At 43.9% G+C, this 16,345-nt stretch overlaps 1 protein-coding gene across 1 annotated transcript; it reads right to left on the bottom strand.

The window, feature by feature from the left end:
- Window positions 1-102: 102 nt before the first annotated feature.
- dzip1 (DAZ interacting zinc finger protein 1) lies at window positions 103-11,661 on the bottom strand. The gene is made up of 18 exons (XM_038997086.1): window positions 11,586-11,661; window positions 10,436-10,594; window positions 9,508-10,110; window positions 7,552-7,636; window positions 7,069-7,205; window positions 6,800-6,946; window positions 6,542-6,667; window positions 6,391-6,453; window positions 6,116-6,244; window positions 5,767-5,815; window positions 5,511-5,561; window positions 4,656-4,813; window positions 4,230-4,434; window positions 1,896-2,049; window positions 1,319-1,716; window positions 998-1,125; window positions 705-867; window positions 103-614 (listed from the first exon to the last, which is right to left on the bottom strand). Exons 2-18 carry the CDS (start codon window positions 10,448-10,450, stop codon window positions 535-537), a joined length of 2,691 nt encoding a protein of 896 aa, XP_038853014.1. The 5' UTR covers window positions 10,451-10,594; window positions 11,586-11,661; the 3' UTR covers window positions 103-534.
- Between the last annotated feature and the right edge of the window lie 4,684 nt (window positions 11,662-16,345).

Here is a 16,345-nt window from a genome sequence, read left to right as displayed (position 1 = left end):
TTTACTAACATAGAACTGTGTTCCTTTAGTGAACTGAATTGACATCAAGGAAAGGGATGAATGTTTTCATTTGATTAAAAAACAAATGTTGTATTGCTTGTCTACTAGCATGTATAAATATTTTATATACAAACAAAAATTATTTTCTTTCATAGGACATTCAAATGTCTTACAAATGTCATGTAAATTGTTTTGACACAAATCATACAAGTACCTCACATGGAGTGCAATATCACATTTCATAAAACCTCTAAGGTGACAATTCCCTGTAGCTAATATATAATCTGTATATAAAATAAAAACACTGAAAACCGCCACAAGGCAGATGGCTACCACTGTCATAGGTGTATATCTCAAGAGATAAACTGTGTCCTGAGCAGAGGATCTCTTCCTTAAGTCTCTTTTATATGCAACTGTAATTCTAACAGTATCGGTAAATCATGTATAAGTATATTTGCCTTCCAAAGAATTCCTATGGACGTCATATTGAGTTTTATCATTCTAGAACTGTAAACCCGTATCACCTCCATATTACTATATATCATCGTCACTCCAGTCGCTGACAGAGACCAGGCTGCTCTTCAGAGTGCTGCCGGTTCCTGCTTCATTCAAACCTGGGGAATGGATAAACATCATCAGAGGCTGAAGGTGAAGGATAAAGGGACCTGAATGGAGCCGGGTCTGTGAGAGTGAGTGAGACTGACCTGTTTTCTGCCCCTTCCCGGTGGATGTTCCCCAGACACTGGTAGTGCTGTCTGATTCCAGGCTCTTCCTCACGGGGGCGGTGGGCTTGCCCACAGGGGCGGGTACCGATAGGTCATCCAACGAGGAGATATCCCAGTCATCCTCCTCATCCTCGTTTGTATACTGAAACGCCACATAACAGTCCAGATGAACACGATTAGGATATGAGAACATTCTGACGTCAGCAAATGTTCTGTTTGTTCTCTGAGTTGATGATGACACTGCAGAGAGGAGACTAGAGAGGATTTCTCACCTTGAGTTCCTGTACAACGTCTTTGTCTTTCCTCTCTGGTAAGATGCTCACTCCCCCTAGTGGCTTCTTTGGTCCTCTGTCTGCAAGCTGCTTCTCCAGGCTCTTAGTCAAGTCCTTGACCAGGTTTTCTGGAAAGACAAATATGGTCAGCACAACGCATAAAAACCTATGGGCAACAGTTTTCAATAAACACACAACTAAAAGAAAAGGCTGTAGATTTGAGATATGTGTGTTGTTATCTGATATTAGCACTTAAAGGAGTAAATCACACAAAGGAGTAAATCAGCCTCGTGGTGTAAAAACAACAAAAGTCCCTCTTACTGTTTGTAGTCTTCTGTACGTTCCCATTCTGGTCTTTGTAGTTCTGGAGCTGTTGTGGGTCGACCTCCTCCAACTCACTCCCCTCTGTCCACTCTCCCTCGCTCTCTACCACAGTGACTGCCGTCTTGGTCGTGTTGACCGCAGTGCTTCTGGGCTGCTGGGTTTTATATGGCTGAGCCTGGGTGGTAATGGGCTGGACCTGTTTGGGCTGGCTTGATCTGGCCTGGACCGGTTTGGACTGGGTGAGTTTGTGATGGGGGGTGGTCTTTGGTTGTGTTGGTTTGGGCTGGGAGGCTCTGTGATGAGGGACTCTCTGCTCCTGTCTGGGTTTCTGAGGTGGCTCCTCCTCCTCTTCCTCCTCTGATGATGACTCATCGTCTGAGCTGAAAGGAGGGGTCCTACGAGAACAAAGGCAATGTCATAATTTGAAATGAACGTACAATCAATCACTCCCTTATAAGGTAATAAGAAACTGACACCACATAAATGAAGCCAGTGGTGAGGTAGTCTCTTTAGACAGGGTGTCTATCTGGCATGCATTGAGACAAACAGCAGGAGATTCTGACTCGGTAACTACTTTGGAGTGGAGGTCTTGGGCAGGGTACTGGTAAGGGTCCGGGGGGCAGGCTGGGGGGTCGTCTGCAGCTGTTTGGCAGGCGCTGCTGTGGGTCCTGACATCACTTGGGTCACCTTGGAGGAAAGGCTGCTGGACAGCTGTCTGGCCTGGGTCACTGTAGGGAGGGACAGAACAACAACAATCAGCTGATTTGTTTGTTTGAGGACGTCTCGAGGCCTAAGTAGGTTAAAACAGTGACGAACATAACTCCTGTTGCGAGCCGCTTAAGGCTTAAACTGTTACATTGATTAAGGGGGACTTGTTTAATGTCACCAGCAGCATGCTAGCAAACTATCACAAGAGAATGGAATAGACCCACGAGATGAAACATGAACTCCTCAGCAAAAACGACATGAACATTCTTGAATGCGTTAAAAGTGCTAAGTCTTCATACATGCTATAGACCACCAAGTGCTAACAGTCAGTATCTGGATAATATGTGTGAAATGCTTGACAATGTATGTGATATCAACAGAGAAGTATGTTTCCTGGGTGATTCAAATATTGACTGGCTCTCATCAAGCTGCTCACTCAAGAACAAACTTCAAACTGTAACCAGTGCCTGCAACCTGGTTCAGGTTATCAGTCAACCTACCAGGGTAGTTACAAACAACACGGGAATGAAATCATCAACATGTATTGATCACATCTTTACTAATGCTGCTGAATTGTGCTTTAAAGCAGTATCCAAATCCATAGGATGTAGTGATCTCAATATAGTACCCATATCTAGGAAAACCAAAGTTCCAAAGGCAGGGCCTAATATAGTGTATAAGAGGTCAGACAATAAGTTTTGTAGTGATTCATATGTTGATGTAGAGAATATTTGCTGGTCTGTGGTGTGTAATGAGGAGCAACCAGACACTGCACTTGACACATTAATAAAATAGCTTATTCCAGTTACTAATAAGCACACACCCATTAAGAAAATGAATGTAAAAACTGTTAAATCCCCTTGGATTGATGAGGAATTGAAAAATTGTATGGTTGAGAGGGATGAGGCAAAAGGTATGGCAAATAAGTCTGGCAGCCCAACTGATTGGCAAACTTACTGCAAATTAAGAAATCATGTGACTAAACTAAATCAAAATAAACTATACTATGAAACAAAGATAAGTGATATAAAGAATGATAGTAAAAAGCTTTGGAGCACCTTAAATTAAATTTTGGGTAAAAAAGCCAACTAGGACCCTTACTTTTTTCAATCTTTACTAACGACATGCCACTGGCTTTGAGTAAGGCCAGTGTGTCTACGTATGCGGATGACTCAACACTATACACGTCAGCTACTACAGCGACTGAAATGACTGCAACACTTAACAAAGAGCTGCAGTTAGTTTTGGAATGGGTAGCAAGGAATAAGTTAGTCCTAAATATTTCCAAAACTAAAAGCATTGTTTTTGGGACAAATAATTCACTAAACCCTAAACCTCACCTACAACTCGTAATAAATAATGTGGAAATTGAGCAAGTTGAGGTGACTAAACTGCTTGGAGTAACGCTGGACTGTAAACTGTCATGGTCAAAACATATTGAAACAACAGTAGCTAAGATGGGGAGAAGTCTGTCCATAATAAAGCACTGCTCTGCCTTTTTAACAACACAATCAACAAGGCAGGTCCTACAGGCACTGGTTTTGTCACACCTGGACTACTGTTCAGTAGTGTGGTCAGGTGCCACAAAGAGGGACTTGGGGAAATTGCAGTTGCCTCAGAATAGGGCAGCACGACTGGCCCTTAAAAGTATGCGAAGAGCTAACATTAATGACATGCATGTCAATCTCTCATGGCTCAAAGTGGAAGAGAGATTGACTGCATCATTACTTGTCTTTGTAAGAGGTGTTGACATGCTGAATGTACCGACACCCATGCATACCCCACAAGACATGCCACCAGAGGTCTCTTCACAGTCCCCAAGACCAGAATAGACTATGGGAGGCACACAGTACTACATAGAGCCATGACTACATGGAACTCTATTCCACATCAGGTAACTGATGCAAGCAGTAGAATCAGATTTACAAAGCATGTAAAAATACACCTTATGGAACAGAGGGGACTGTGAAGTAACACAAACACAGGCAGACACATGCATACACACAAACGATAACATACAACACACGTACATGGATTTTGCATTGTAGATATGTGGTTAGGGTTAGTGTGTTGTGACTTCTGTAATGATTGGATTGTAATGTTTTTTAAATTGTATAACTGCCTTAATTTTGCCGGACCCCAGGAAGAGTAGCGGCTGCCTTGGCAGCAGCTAACGGGGATCCATAATAAATACATCTACCTTGAGTGGGTTGTTTTGGTTTGACCCGCTGCTCGGGGGCAGAGTCACTCTCCGTCCTCTTGTCCTTCAGTCTCAGACGCAGTGTGTGAGCCACATCCTCACGGTGACGCCAATAGTCCGGAATGTCCTTCGCCACTCTCTCTCTCTCCGAGTGCAACTTAGCCATGAGATCACTGTATTCGCTCCCTCCGAGTCCCCTCAGACCCTACAGAGTTGTGTAGATTAGAAAACGGAAGACGCTTAACTATCATAAGGATTATCTTTACTGGGGAAACAAATGATCCCTCAAGTCTATAAGTGAAGTCAATTTGTTGTATGTTTTTGATGGTGGATCTGTCAGGCTGACTCTTTAATGGCATAGATCTTCCACAGAGTGATTTTAAAGATGCCATTGTGTATTTGTACTCATGAAGGTACAGTACATACCGGTTTGACTCCCAGGGACTCGAGCTTCTCTAGGAGTGCCTGCTCCAGGGCGGGACGCAACTCCCTCTTGATGTTGGGGTTCTTCCTCAGGACACTGGTCACAGAAGACGGCTGCTTCATTACAACAACTGGCTTCTTCTCAGACACGCTGGACGAGTCTATGACAAGCACCAGACAGGTACAGTACACTTACACACATACACTTGATAACACACTCAAAATAACAGACGCCTTTGTAGTTTCAGAGGACAGGCTGGGCAAGCATGAAAATGATTTGAGAGAGAGAGAGCGGTGCATATGAGCTTCCTTTTCTTCCATTTACAAAGGACCTGTGCCATAGATAACTACAGCTAACAGCCACAGGATTCTGGAGAGGGACGGGCAGAAGAGAACATCTTGCTGCATTTTTGGGCCAACGTGGCTTTGACTGACTCGACTTCACAAATGCTCACTGACTACATGGCAGGCATCACAGACCGACTGACACGTCCGTGCAGAGAGCATGCATGGAGCAGACAGACAGACGCTGCTGCCGTCTAGACTGTGTTACCTTTGTCCTCCTCAGACAGCTCCTCTATAGGATCCAGTTTAGGAGCAGAGGGAGGCTGCTCTGATTGGACAACACAGGGGGTCAGAGGTCAGACAAGAGCGGGAATTAGGAAGAGGGAACTCAGGTAGAGGGAACAATAACATTGATCTCGAATGGTGTCTTGTTGGGAGGTCTGATCAACAGGGAGAGATCGCTGACAGAACAGCCTTGTTACATGCTAGCATACCTTTTCTCTGAGCAAAAGGATGCAGATGTCTAGAATGACTGAGCTACATATGGTTGGGAATCTCCTGCTAATAACTTACCCTTCACTACTCTCTTTGGTTTAGGCTCTGGCGCTGGGGCTGTTATGATCACTGAAACATACAAAGTAGGAACAATAGTCAGTAATAACAGGTTCTTTACAGAACTATAAACAGCTAATATCCAAGTTCAAGCTAACATCCAGATTAAAGCTAATATCCAAGCTCAAGATAGTATCCAGATTCAAGCTAATATCCAAATTTGACAAATATAAACATAGTAATACAAAAAATAAAGTCAATGAAAAAGTATGCATACCTGGAACTTCAACTACTTTAGTAGGTGGATTTGAGGACATATGCTTTATCTGTGAAATGAAGTACAATTAGCTACATTTCTTAATTATATATTTTTTGTATGTTTTGTATTCAACCCCTGCTGTTGAACCCCAAGGGCGTAATTTAATTTAATGAAACTTTTTAACATGCTTATGAAGTCAGAGCGGCCCTGACGACTACACTATATGAGTGTGTGAAAACATGACACGTCCATCCGGCACCATCAATCCAGGATTTCCTGTATGAGGGCCAAGTAGGCGCCCAGTTTCCTCATATTCCCAGCTGCCCCGGTGGCCGGGTCGCCAGGGGGTGGTGGTGAGTGAACTGACCTGCTGTCGCTGAGAGAGGATGATTACGTCCCGCTCCTGAAGCCGCTGGTCACTCTCCTCCTTCTGCCTCTGGCTCTGCTGCTGCCACTCCACCACAGACGACTCCAACCTGCTAAACTGATCCTGCCACTGAGAGGAGACATAGAACAGACGTAGACGTTAGAGATCCCACTGCGATGGCTGCCTCTTTCAAGGCTCTCCGCTGACCATTAACTATTCAACAGAACTCACAAGTAGTTCTGTTAACCAGTATTCTTCATGAAAACTTCAGATACCTGATTTTTCTCACTCTCATGGTTTGCCTTCATTTTTTCCATTTTTGATGTAAACCTTTCTTCCTGTAACAAAATAAATAGTTGATAAAAAAAAATCGTTTTAATCACAACTTGAAATATTTAAGAGAAGAAGTATTGCTTAGCTGCTTACCAGTTTCTTGTGTTTCTGATCCATCTTCTGGACCACAACCTTGTGTTTTTCATCCATGTCTTGGTCAGTCTGCTGGGGAGCAGGACTGGGCCTCCTCTCAGGAGTGGTCATCTTGAGGTCCACTTTCTGTACAGATCACATCCAATCATTCAAACAAAAACCTCCCTGACTTACAGAACCAAATCACCAACGCATCAGTTTGAATTGGACACAGAACCATGAAAGTCAGCGCTTTGCCAAATGGACTAGTGGACTCACTTGTTGAAGAAGAGCGTTCCTGTTGTGAAGCATCTCTATCTCCCTCCGGAAACCGACTCTCATCTCCTCCATCTTCCTGTGTTCTTCTTCCTTCCAGCTCTCTAGCTTTCTCATCAAATCCTGGTGCATGGACTGCTGGTCTCTTTCCTACAGATGAAAAGAGAATACAAATGGTCAAAATCTCTCAACAAATACGCAAGTGCAAACATTGCGTTCAATAACAAAGTTGATCAATGCCATGGAAACAATCACGGTTCTTATTGTCCCACCTGAGAGGCTTTGGCCAAGAGGGCTTGCCTCTGTGACTCCAGCTCAGATGTGGTGTAACTCAGCTGCCCTTTCAGCCGACTGATCTCCTCCTCATCTGCAATGCTCTTCACTTTCCTCTGGTTGCCTGTCCTTAACTCTGACAGAAACAATCACAGAGACATACTAATGAAGAAAAAGTTAGCCTAACTAGTGTTTCAGGGCTGGGCTCAATGATACATCTCTCTCGTTCTGCTAGACTGGGAGTGTGTGACATGTCTACTGCTGCTGCAAACTAGAGTGGGATGTCATAGGAACTGGTTTCCCAGCATTGTAGGAACACTGCGGTGCGCTTGGGGACACCCATACCAGTGGGACTCCCTATGGGACTGTCAGGGGAGACAGGGTGGTTGGCTGCAGCGAACCTTCTTACCTGACTGACAGTTACTTTCCATACCGTTCTCTCTAAACTGATGATCAAACCTTTTAAAGCTCTCTTGACTTACGGCTGTCGTACTCGTCTGGATGGCGACGTTGCATATGATTCTGGAGAAAGGAGGAATTCATGAAGGCTTTATCACAATGTTGACACTAAAGGAAAAGAAAAGGAAACAGAATTATACATCTACAGTACATTCCCATGCAATGATTGCAACGAATCAATGGTCTGAATATATGTTGTATTCACTTATAGATCAAATGTAAGGCCAATTTCGCAATAGGCAACTTGGGCTGTGTGTAAGAAATTAACACATCTGAACCCAAAGCTCAAGCCGCGAGTATACTATATACCATTAAGCTTCAGGGACTGTTTCCTGAGAGACAGATCTACATAGCGTGTGTGACGTGATTCACCCCATATGCCTGGCGTCACCTCGCTCCAGCTCACAGGGGGAGTGACAGACGGGGCATATTAAACGCCGGAGCAACCACATCACACGCCACATTTAACGCCCGACACCAACACAGCACGCATCTGTGCCTTCATTCAAACTGAGCCGCACTGCCACCGATACCTTGTTGCCTCGCGTGCTGGTGCTCTACCATGCTGCAGGGGAAGTGGTGGTTTCTACAACAGAGACCCTTGTTGTTGTGTGCTGTAATTGCATTGCTGCTCTGGAATAACTTTGTAAATCGCCAGTGAAATTGAATTAGGGCTGGTCCTTGATAGAATCAAGGCGGTTGTGTGTCTGTTGGCATCCGTTTGCCGTGTCTAGATGTGCGAGACGGTAATAAAAAAAGCAGACTAAAACGTTCATTTACTAGAGTGCATTGACAACACACAGGCTGAAATAGGCAGGACGTTTCTTGAATGATAAAAGTACTACAATTTAGGCAACATTTCTGCGAATTGCAGACAATTAGGCTAGATACTGTGTATCAGATACACTGTGCATTCTGTATATCTGTTGAAGTTTCTGTATCTGTAAATGTAGCTTGACGCAATACATTTGAGTACCTGTGTGAAACAATCAACACATCTAGGTCTATTTTTGGATGCATGGTGGCCCATCAATAATTGAGCTGTACAGACGCCTCGGTTATCAACGTGCCTGTTTGCCGGGCAGGGCACTCTCACCTAGCAACAATGCTCAGTCATATGAAACACTAGGTGTTGCCTTGGCAACAGCTGGGCCCTATTCAACAGCAATGCCCGTTAAAAATATAAGGATCCTTCTATTCTACATCTGTACAATAAATGCATACATTTCTGGTGTAGAAAATAGAAGAACATCAAAACGACACGTTGACGCGATACCAATGTCATTATGGAAACATGAATGAGGGTGGGGGAGGTGGGTCAGTCATTTTGGTTCCGTCTCTTGCCACCCTTCTGTAAGTGGATTAAAAGAAGTAGGTCTAATTATCACCAGCTGACACCATCTGCTCAGAGCACAATCCTATTGTTTAGGTCCCAAAACAAAGCTGATAATGATTACGTCTACCAATCCTTATAAAGTGGCCACATTACAGCTACGGGACGAGGTGAACCTATTTCTCTGATTTAAATGGTATAATTCATTTAGACCAAATCAAATTTGATTTGTCACATGCGTCGTAAACAACAGCTTGACTAACAGTAGACTAACAGTGAAATGCTTACTTACGGGCCCTTCCCAACAATACGGGGGAAAAAATCATTATAGAAAAATAATAACACGAGGAATAAATTCACATTGAGTAACGATAACTTGGCTATATACACAGGGTACCAGTACCGAGACAATGTGCAGGGGTACGAGGTAACTGAGGTAGATATGTACAAAGAAGACCTCCTGTTAACATTCTCACTCTTCTGACAATGATAATTGAACAAAGCTAAAGCAGCTCTGAATACCGCCTGGGGAACAATGGCTAAGAGGGGGACCCATGAGGAAGGTGGGTGGGGGGACTAACTGTTGTACAATACAAATGGAAACAGACACCGAGAAGAAGCGGCAGCGTGAGGAGGTGTTCAGTACCTTATGGCAATTGGTCATGTTGATCATAGCCTGCTGGTTGAGGGCAATGATTTTCTTCCTCTGCTTCAGCTCCGTCTTCAGTACCTTGGCCTGGTCCGCCTGCTTCTGCTGCTGGGCCAGGAGCTGCTGGTGCTCGCGGGCCTGGGTCTGCAGCCTCTCCTCGGCCGCCCCCAGGCTCAGGGTCAAGTACTCCTGGGAGTGCAGCAGGTACTCCACTGTCAGCTGGGCCAGGCGGAAGAGCTTGAGCAGCGCCGGGTCCACAGGGCTCTGGCAGCGGACACAACGCTCCCCCTCCACGTTGCAGAAGGTCACCCCTGTGATGTGCTCCTGCAGGGTCTGGAAGTCCAGCTCGCTGGCCACCAGGTCCACGTCCACCGCGCTGATCCGGCGCCAGTCAACGCTCTCGCGCCGCGGCCGGAATTTGAAGGGCGGGATGGTGGTGGATGTGGAGGCAGACATGGCTGGTGGTGGTGGTGCTGGAGGACACCGGCCGCTGGAGGAGGGCTGGCTCAGGGGGGAGTTTAGGAGGGAGGGGATCCCAGCTGATGAGTGGGTCCCTTGGGTCTCTGGCTGGTATGGGTAATAGACGTTATTGTAAAATGGCTGAAAAAAACAAGACATTTATACTAGGTTATTCTTTTTTATTTGATTTGTGACAGACAACAATGAATAGATTATTGTGTGCTACAGATTAGAAATGCAGCATCTCAATCAAGGTCAGGGAGAAACAAACCTTCCACCGGTATCACAGCAATACAACAGCAGCATGAACAGAGTATAGAATATGGAAGAAGAAAGCAAAGATTCCACCTCTCAGCACATGAATGAACAATATGAGATGACACAAAAAAGGCTAAGCATTACATTCGTATTCGATGGTAATCTACCCAGTTCTGCTGATGTCGAATTGATGCCGTGTTGTCCTTACCATCGTGGATTTCATGAGCCTTTATGAGATTGAACACAGAGAACGAGTAGTCGTTCCCTATTGGTGCACGCCCCCTTCAGCTGTACGCCGCGACACCGAGGCAGGGCGTCCTCTCGATCACCATGGGAACAGAACAGTTCGCCCCACTTTATGGGCTCCCTGGGGAGACATATGTTATCAAAATATTGCACCTAATCAATCCTAAATGATTCCACAATGCACGCGACAACAGCATCAACAGCATCCTCGCAAGCTCGACAACAGCATCAACAGCATCCTCGCAAGCTGGATGTTTTCAATGTTTTTGTAAAGTCACCCATGACACTGACGTAATAATATATGACCAATTTTAATTAATGTTCTGCTATTCTGACCACGTGATATCTGTCTGGCTAACATCTGCAACAAAAATGCTTAAACTTCAGTCTTTTTTTCTATTTGTGCATTAAAAGCCACATAACCAATTGTGTCAAGTGAAGTGTCAAGCTCTCAACATGCATGACATTGCTTGATTGCTATTACCAAATCATGTAAACCAAATCACGCAGCTATTCTCATCGAAATAACGTTAGATACTTTGTATCCCAAATTTTTACAACTAATGACTGTTGACAAATAACCATATATATATTCTGCAGCATCACCCACTTCTGGTTGCCCCTCTCAATTACGGGCACTGTGCCTCAAAACAGTTCAAGTTGGGACAAGTTGAACCCAACAATAGAACAGAACGCATGTGGAGAAACAGTTTTAGGACTTTTTTTTTAACGTTAGTTAGCTACCTAGCTATAAATGTAACTAGGCTATATTAGTTAATAGCGTAGTAACTAGTTCTTTAGCTAGCTAAGTAACGTTTATTTTGTAGACATGAACAAAATAGCAACCAGTAAATTAGCTAGCTCACACGTCTGTATATTCAAAAACATTACTAGCTAGGTAGCGGACTAAACTCCACTCAATGGAGTGGAGTTTAGTCCGTTAGTTACTACTGTCAGCACGCTAGCTAGCTAAATTGGCTAAAGGACATTTAATTTAGCAGCAAACTAATTTATTGAACATGGACTTCATCCTATGTGCCTTTTGAGTGTATCTCATAAAATAAATAACATTCTGATCGAACTCTTAAGTTTTAGTTAGAACTCAAACGTACCGTCCGCAACGTTTTTAGAGTCCATAAAAACAGTTTTTCCACCGGACTCAAGCTTTACTGAGATCTTCGGATGGAGTGAGACTGGAGAGACCGCGGTGACGTAGCAGCTGCTGCACACATTCCAAAAGCTCTGCTCATCCCGTGTCCCCTCTCAAAAGAGGGGGGAGGGGAATTAGGGAACTCAAACTGCTGAGATTTAGGAAAGGGGGATTGACAAATGTGGGTGTTAGTCTATTATCCCCTGAATACGCAATTGCATATACCATATACACATTTAGAGCCACAGTGCTTTTAACATTTAGTTGGCTGTTGGCCGTTACTTTTTAGCCACAGTCGTTGTTTTTACAGGCAAGAAAAGCAACCGCGCAAAGGACAGGCTGCTGCGCTCAAGGTGGTGTTCGTCCTTAAGCAGTTTTTAGTGGCTAAAGGACTCCCCCTTGTGGTGTAGATTATGAACTTCCCCACAGAGATGTGTGCCTTGTTCTGCCAGAAGATGTCAGTAGTAGGTCCTTAATAAAAATGCGTATGATTATGCATCACTGGCATGAGGCATTTTCAAGATAAGGCTGAGCAGTTAGCCTAGTATTTCTGGCAAAACGTATTCCTATTTATTTTATTATATTATAATTTTATCACATTTTTAAGACACATTCTAGTTAATTTGGTCCTTTGGAATCACATTCCAGATGTCTCATAATAAAATAAGACCATGTTGAGATTATTAACATGAGTACACTGTCAATGACTCAACAATTCCCTACACACTATTATTAGCATGACACAGACAATAGGACATCTAAGTCACTATTATCAAGGGGAAACATGTCAGCTGTTTTAGTTGAGGGCAGTCAGGCCAAACAGCTGTGGGGGCAGGGAGAGAACACAGCACCTCCTTGTTAAAAGAGACAGAAAGACACTGTGGGGTGCTTCGTGCCAGTCAGCGCGCACACACACACACACACACACACACACACACACACACACACACACACACACACACACACACACACACACACACACAGTGAACATTACTTTGCTCATTTAACAAGGGAGTTTAGGTAGTAGGACAATCCTAAAACTCGTACTTTACTTTCCATCTTGAGAGTGCCTTTCATATCACATCAGCTTAAAGGGGTGGTAGGTAGCCTAGTAGTTAGAGCGTTGAGCCAGTAACCAAAAGGTTGCTAGATCAAATCCCTGAGCTGACAAGGTAAAAAAATCTGTTGTTCTGCCCCTGAACAAGGAAGTTAACCCACTGTTCCCTGGTAGGCTGTCATTGTAAATAAGAATTTGTTGTTAACTGACTTGCCTAGTTAAATAAAGGTACGAAAGATAATCTAGTGCTGAACCTGCTGTTGGAGTCCTGCTGCTGTGGTAGACTGAGAGTAGATGCTATATGAGCAGTGGATGCTGGTCAGTCCCCAGGCTGTACCACTAGCAGCAGATAGAAGTCCTGATGAATGGTGGATTTAATTGAGACAGACAGGATAGCCCCAGATAGACTGACAGGATAGCCTTGGGCAGACAGACAGAGACTTTTCCCTCAGGTGCTTTTCCAGGAGCAGACAGGAAGCCCATGCTGGTGTGATGTGGCATCCCAATGAAACATCCCACAGTTCAGCAAAAGGACATCATGTTGAAGATGATGTGTAGAGGTCCAATTTCACCCAAAGGCACCTGACCACACACCCGTAGATGCTTACTCCAAAGGTATTGGTAATGTCTGGAGACCTTTGGAAGGTGAAACCATCAGAGCCACTTCAGCAACTATCAAGCTGAGTGACAAGGAAAATTGCAAGACAATTGAGTGCTACACTGTTGTCGCTATGCATCTTATCCTCCAATTTTCTCCATATCTCGAGCCTAGTGAACGCGGTATAACAATTGTGCAGTATCTGAGAGCTGAACATTCTATAGAAATGGTCCTTTTCCTTTCATCCAAGCCACTTTGTTGTCTATTTTTGACAGACGAGCCGAGTAGTGTTTAGATACAGTGTAGCGAGGTGACTCGGCCTCGTAGGAAGAGAACATGAAAGGAAATAGCGACGAGGACAGAGGCAACCCACGGATCCTTTTATTGTCTACCCACAAACACATGTTGCTAAGTTCACTGGGAACCGAGGACTCTGTGTTCACAGGTTGTGCGTGATTCGTTCCTGGAGCTAGGGCGGAGAAGGCTCTAATAGTGTGAGAGGGAAGGAGATAGAAATAGAGAGATTACCAAGAATCTCAAAAGTAATAAGAGGTAAGAGTCAGGGAGAGGTACCTGTATGCTGCATGTGGACTAGGACTGTGCTTTAGTGCTATAAAATGGCTGCTTCTTCTTCTATCCTTTCCTGGAAGGTGAAAGGTCTCCGTTGTTTCCACTCATCTCCAACCTGGTTCTATATCACTGGTCATCAAACCAAAGGTCAAATAAGGGGGGGCTATATTTGTCCTGTTTCACACATATACAAGTGTGTAACCTGTATAAGTGTGTGGTGGGAATTGGAAATGTGTTTTTTGCATATCCCACTCCCCCTGAGAAACCCTCGGTGAGTAGGGGCTGCGGTCAGGGATCAGCCATTATTGACAGGATCCCTGGAGAAATTAGGGTTAAGTGCCTTGATCAAGGGCAGATCTACAACAACAAAAATTCGAACCAGTGAACTAGCCACTTTTCGGTTACTGGCCCAACGCTGGTCAGCGACAAGGAAGGGAAGATAGTTCCTAAGAGTCACAGCTTAATAAGAGTGTAGGTGGGCTCCAACACTCATGAAGGAACTGTGAGACATGAGCACTTCTTACCATCTTCCAAGATAGTGCTATGTGCAACACAGAATAGTATATTTTGTATGTTAGTGAGTAGCTCTCACCGGTTCTGATGATGGTTATTTTTACATCAGCGCAATATGCATCTCAAGGTTGCTGCTTACAGCCCTGTATGCAGTAGTTGTAAATCTGGGCTGGGGGGGGGGGGGGCATGTCGATAGGTCCCTGTGCTTTATGCCATGTGACATCACATCAAGCTGTGTTTCACTCCCTTTGGCCTGGCTCCAGCACACAAATAGTAATCATCTCACTATAACACGTCTTTTAAAAGCAGTAGTCATTTCTAAATGGCTCCTCCCCGCTTGTCTTCCCAGAATATTCAATTATACAGCTTTTAATCAATGAAACATTAAAGAGCCATCAATCCGCTGAACGTGTGTGGGTGTCTTCTTGACTTATGTGATGCAATGCTTTCAGACTTTCAGTATCTCTATATAACTCACTGTGTAAAGTCTGTACGGTATGACTCTTGTGTTGGAGATAGGGAGTTCACACAACTGCAGTGAGCCAAGCATGGCAGGAGGGGAAGTGTTTGAGTACTGGCTGTTGCTATGTGATAGGGGGATGGGAAGTGGACATCACCATGTATTAACATAGATCATACTGTATTTTGATGTACCTTGTTAGGAATGTTAGCAAATAAATAGTTTATGGCTCCACTTTCTATTCATTTGAAATACTTGAGTTCTCTATCTCAGTGTGCAGGTAGAGAGCATCAGTAGCTATCTTAATTTGATAGGTTGAAAGACAAAAAAAGGGTGTAGATTTGAAAGGGCGATATCCGACATGGTCCCTAGCAATTCTCCAGCCTGATTCTCTCCCAATTCAGAGAAGGGATCTCATTCCTGTCAAGCCAGGACAAGAAAAGCACTTAACTTGACATTTAGAAAGGCACAGAGATTTTCTCTAGAGGCCAGGGGAAAAAGAAAAGAGGAGGATGTTATCGCAGACGTGTTTAAATGTCAAATGGGCTGGTAGCTCTGTGACCACAGAGATAGCAAAAACCTGTCCTCTGGCCTATTTGGAGTTCACATATTAAGCTTTCTCTACACATTCTCTTTTTTTATCAAACATTATCTTCCAAGGCTTAGTGCTTAGCGAAAGGTCATCATCCCAGAACAATCTTCTTACATAGCATGTTAATGCTGCTCCAGCCCTTTCAGATATTACTGTAATACAAATTGATTTGAAACTGTCCACACATTTGGGCTGGATGAGATTTCACTGATCTTCATGACTCATCTGAAGTCATAGCTGCCTCAATAAATGAACAGACAGTTTTATAACACACATACAATCAAAAACATAATAACAGACATATACCTGAACAAGGTTGGTATTCTCTTGTGTCCCAAATGGCACCCCATGCCCTATATAATGCACTACTTTTGACCCGAGCCCTACGGGTCACGGTCAAAAGTAGTGCACTACATACAACTAGTGCACTACATCCCGACATACTGTAGGGAATAGGGTGCCATTAGGGACGTATCCTACATCTACTTCAGGTGTCCCTTTGAAGCAGTCATCTATGGGTCCCGGTCAAAAGTAGTGCACTACATAGGAAATAGGGTGCCATTTGGGACGTATCCTACATCTACTTCAGGTGTCCTTTTGAAGCAGTCATGTTTTAAGACCTCTCTAGATATTCAACCACCGCTCTTGAAATATTGAGCACTAGCTGCATCATTCATTCATCGTTCCAACTGCTGCTTGTTGAAAGAATCATTACAATGTTATTTTAAATGGTGTTCCTTTACGTTGATATACAGTACCAGTCAAAAGTTTGGACACACCTACTCATTCAAAGGTTTTTCTTTATTTTTTCTATTTTCTACATTGTAGAATAATAGTGAAGACATCAAAACTATGAAATAACACAGCTGGAATCATGTAGTAGCCAAAAAAGTGTTAAACAAATCAAAATATGTGTTTGACAAGTATGACAG

Source organism: Salvelinus namaycush, chromosome 7, assembly GCF_016432855.1.
Source record: "Salvelinus namaycush isolate Seneca chromosome 7, SaNama_1.0, whole genome shotgun sequence".
In the NCBI taxonomy this organism is placed as follows: Eukaryota; Metazoa; Chordata; class Actinopteri; order Salmoniformes; family Salmonidae; genus Salvelinus; species Salvelinus namaycush.
This window is presented reverse-complemented; position numbering and strand designations above follow the sequence as displayed.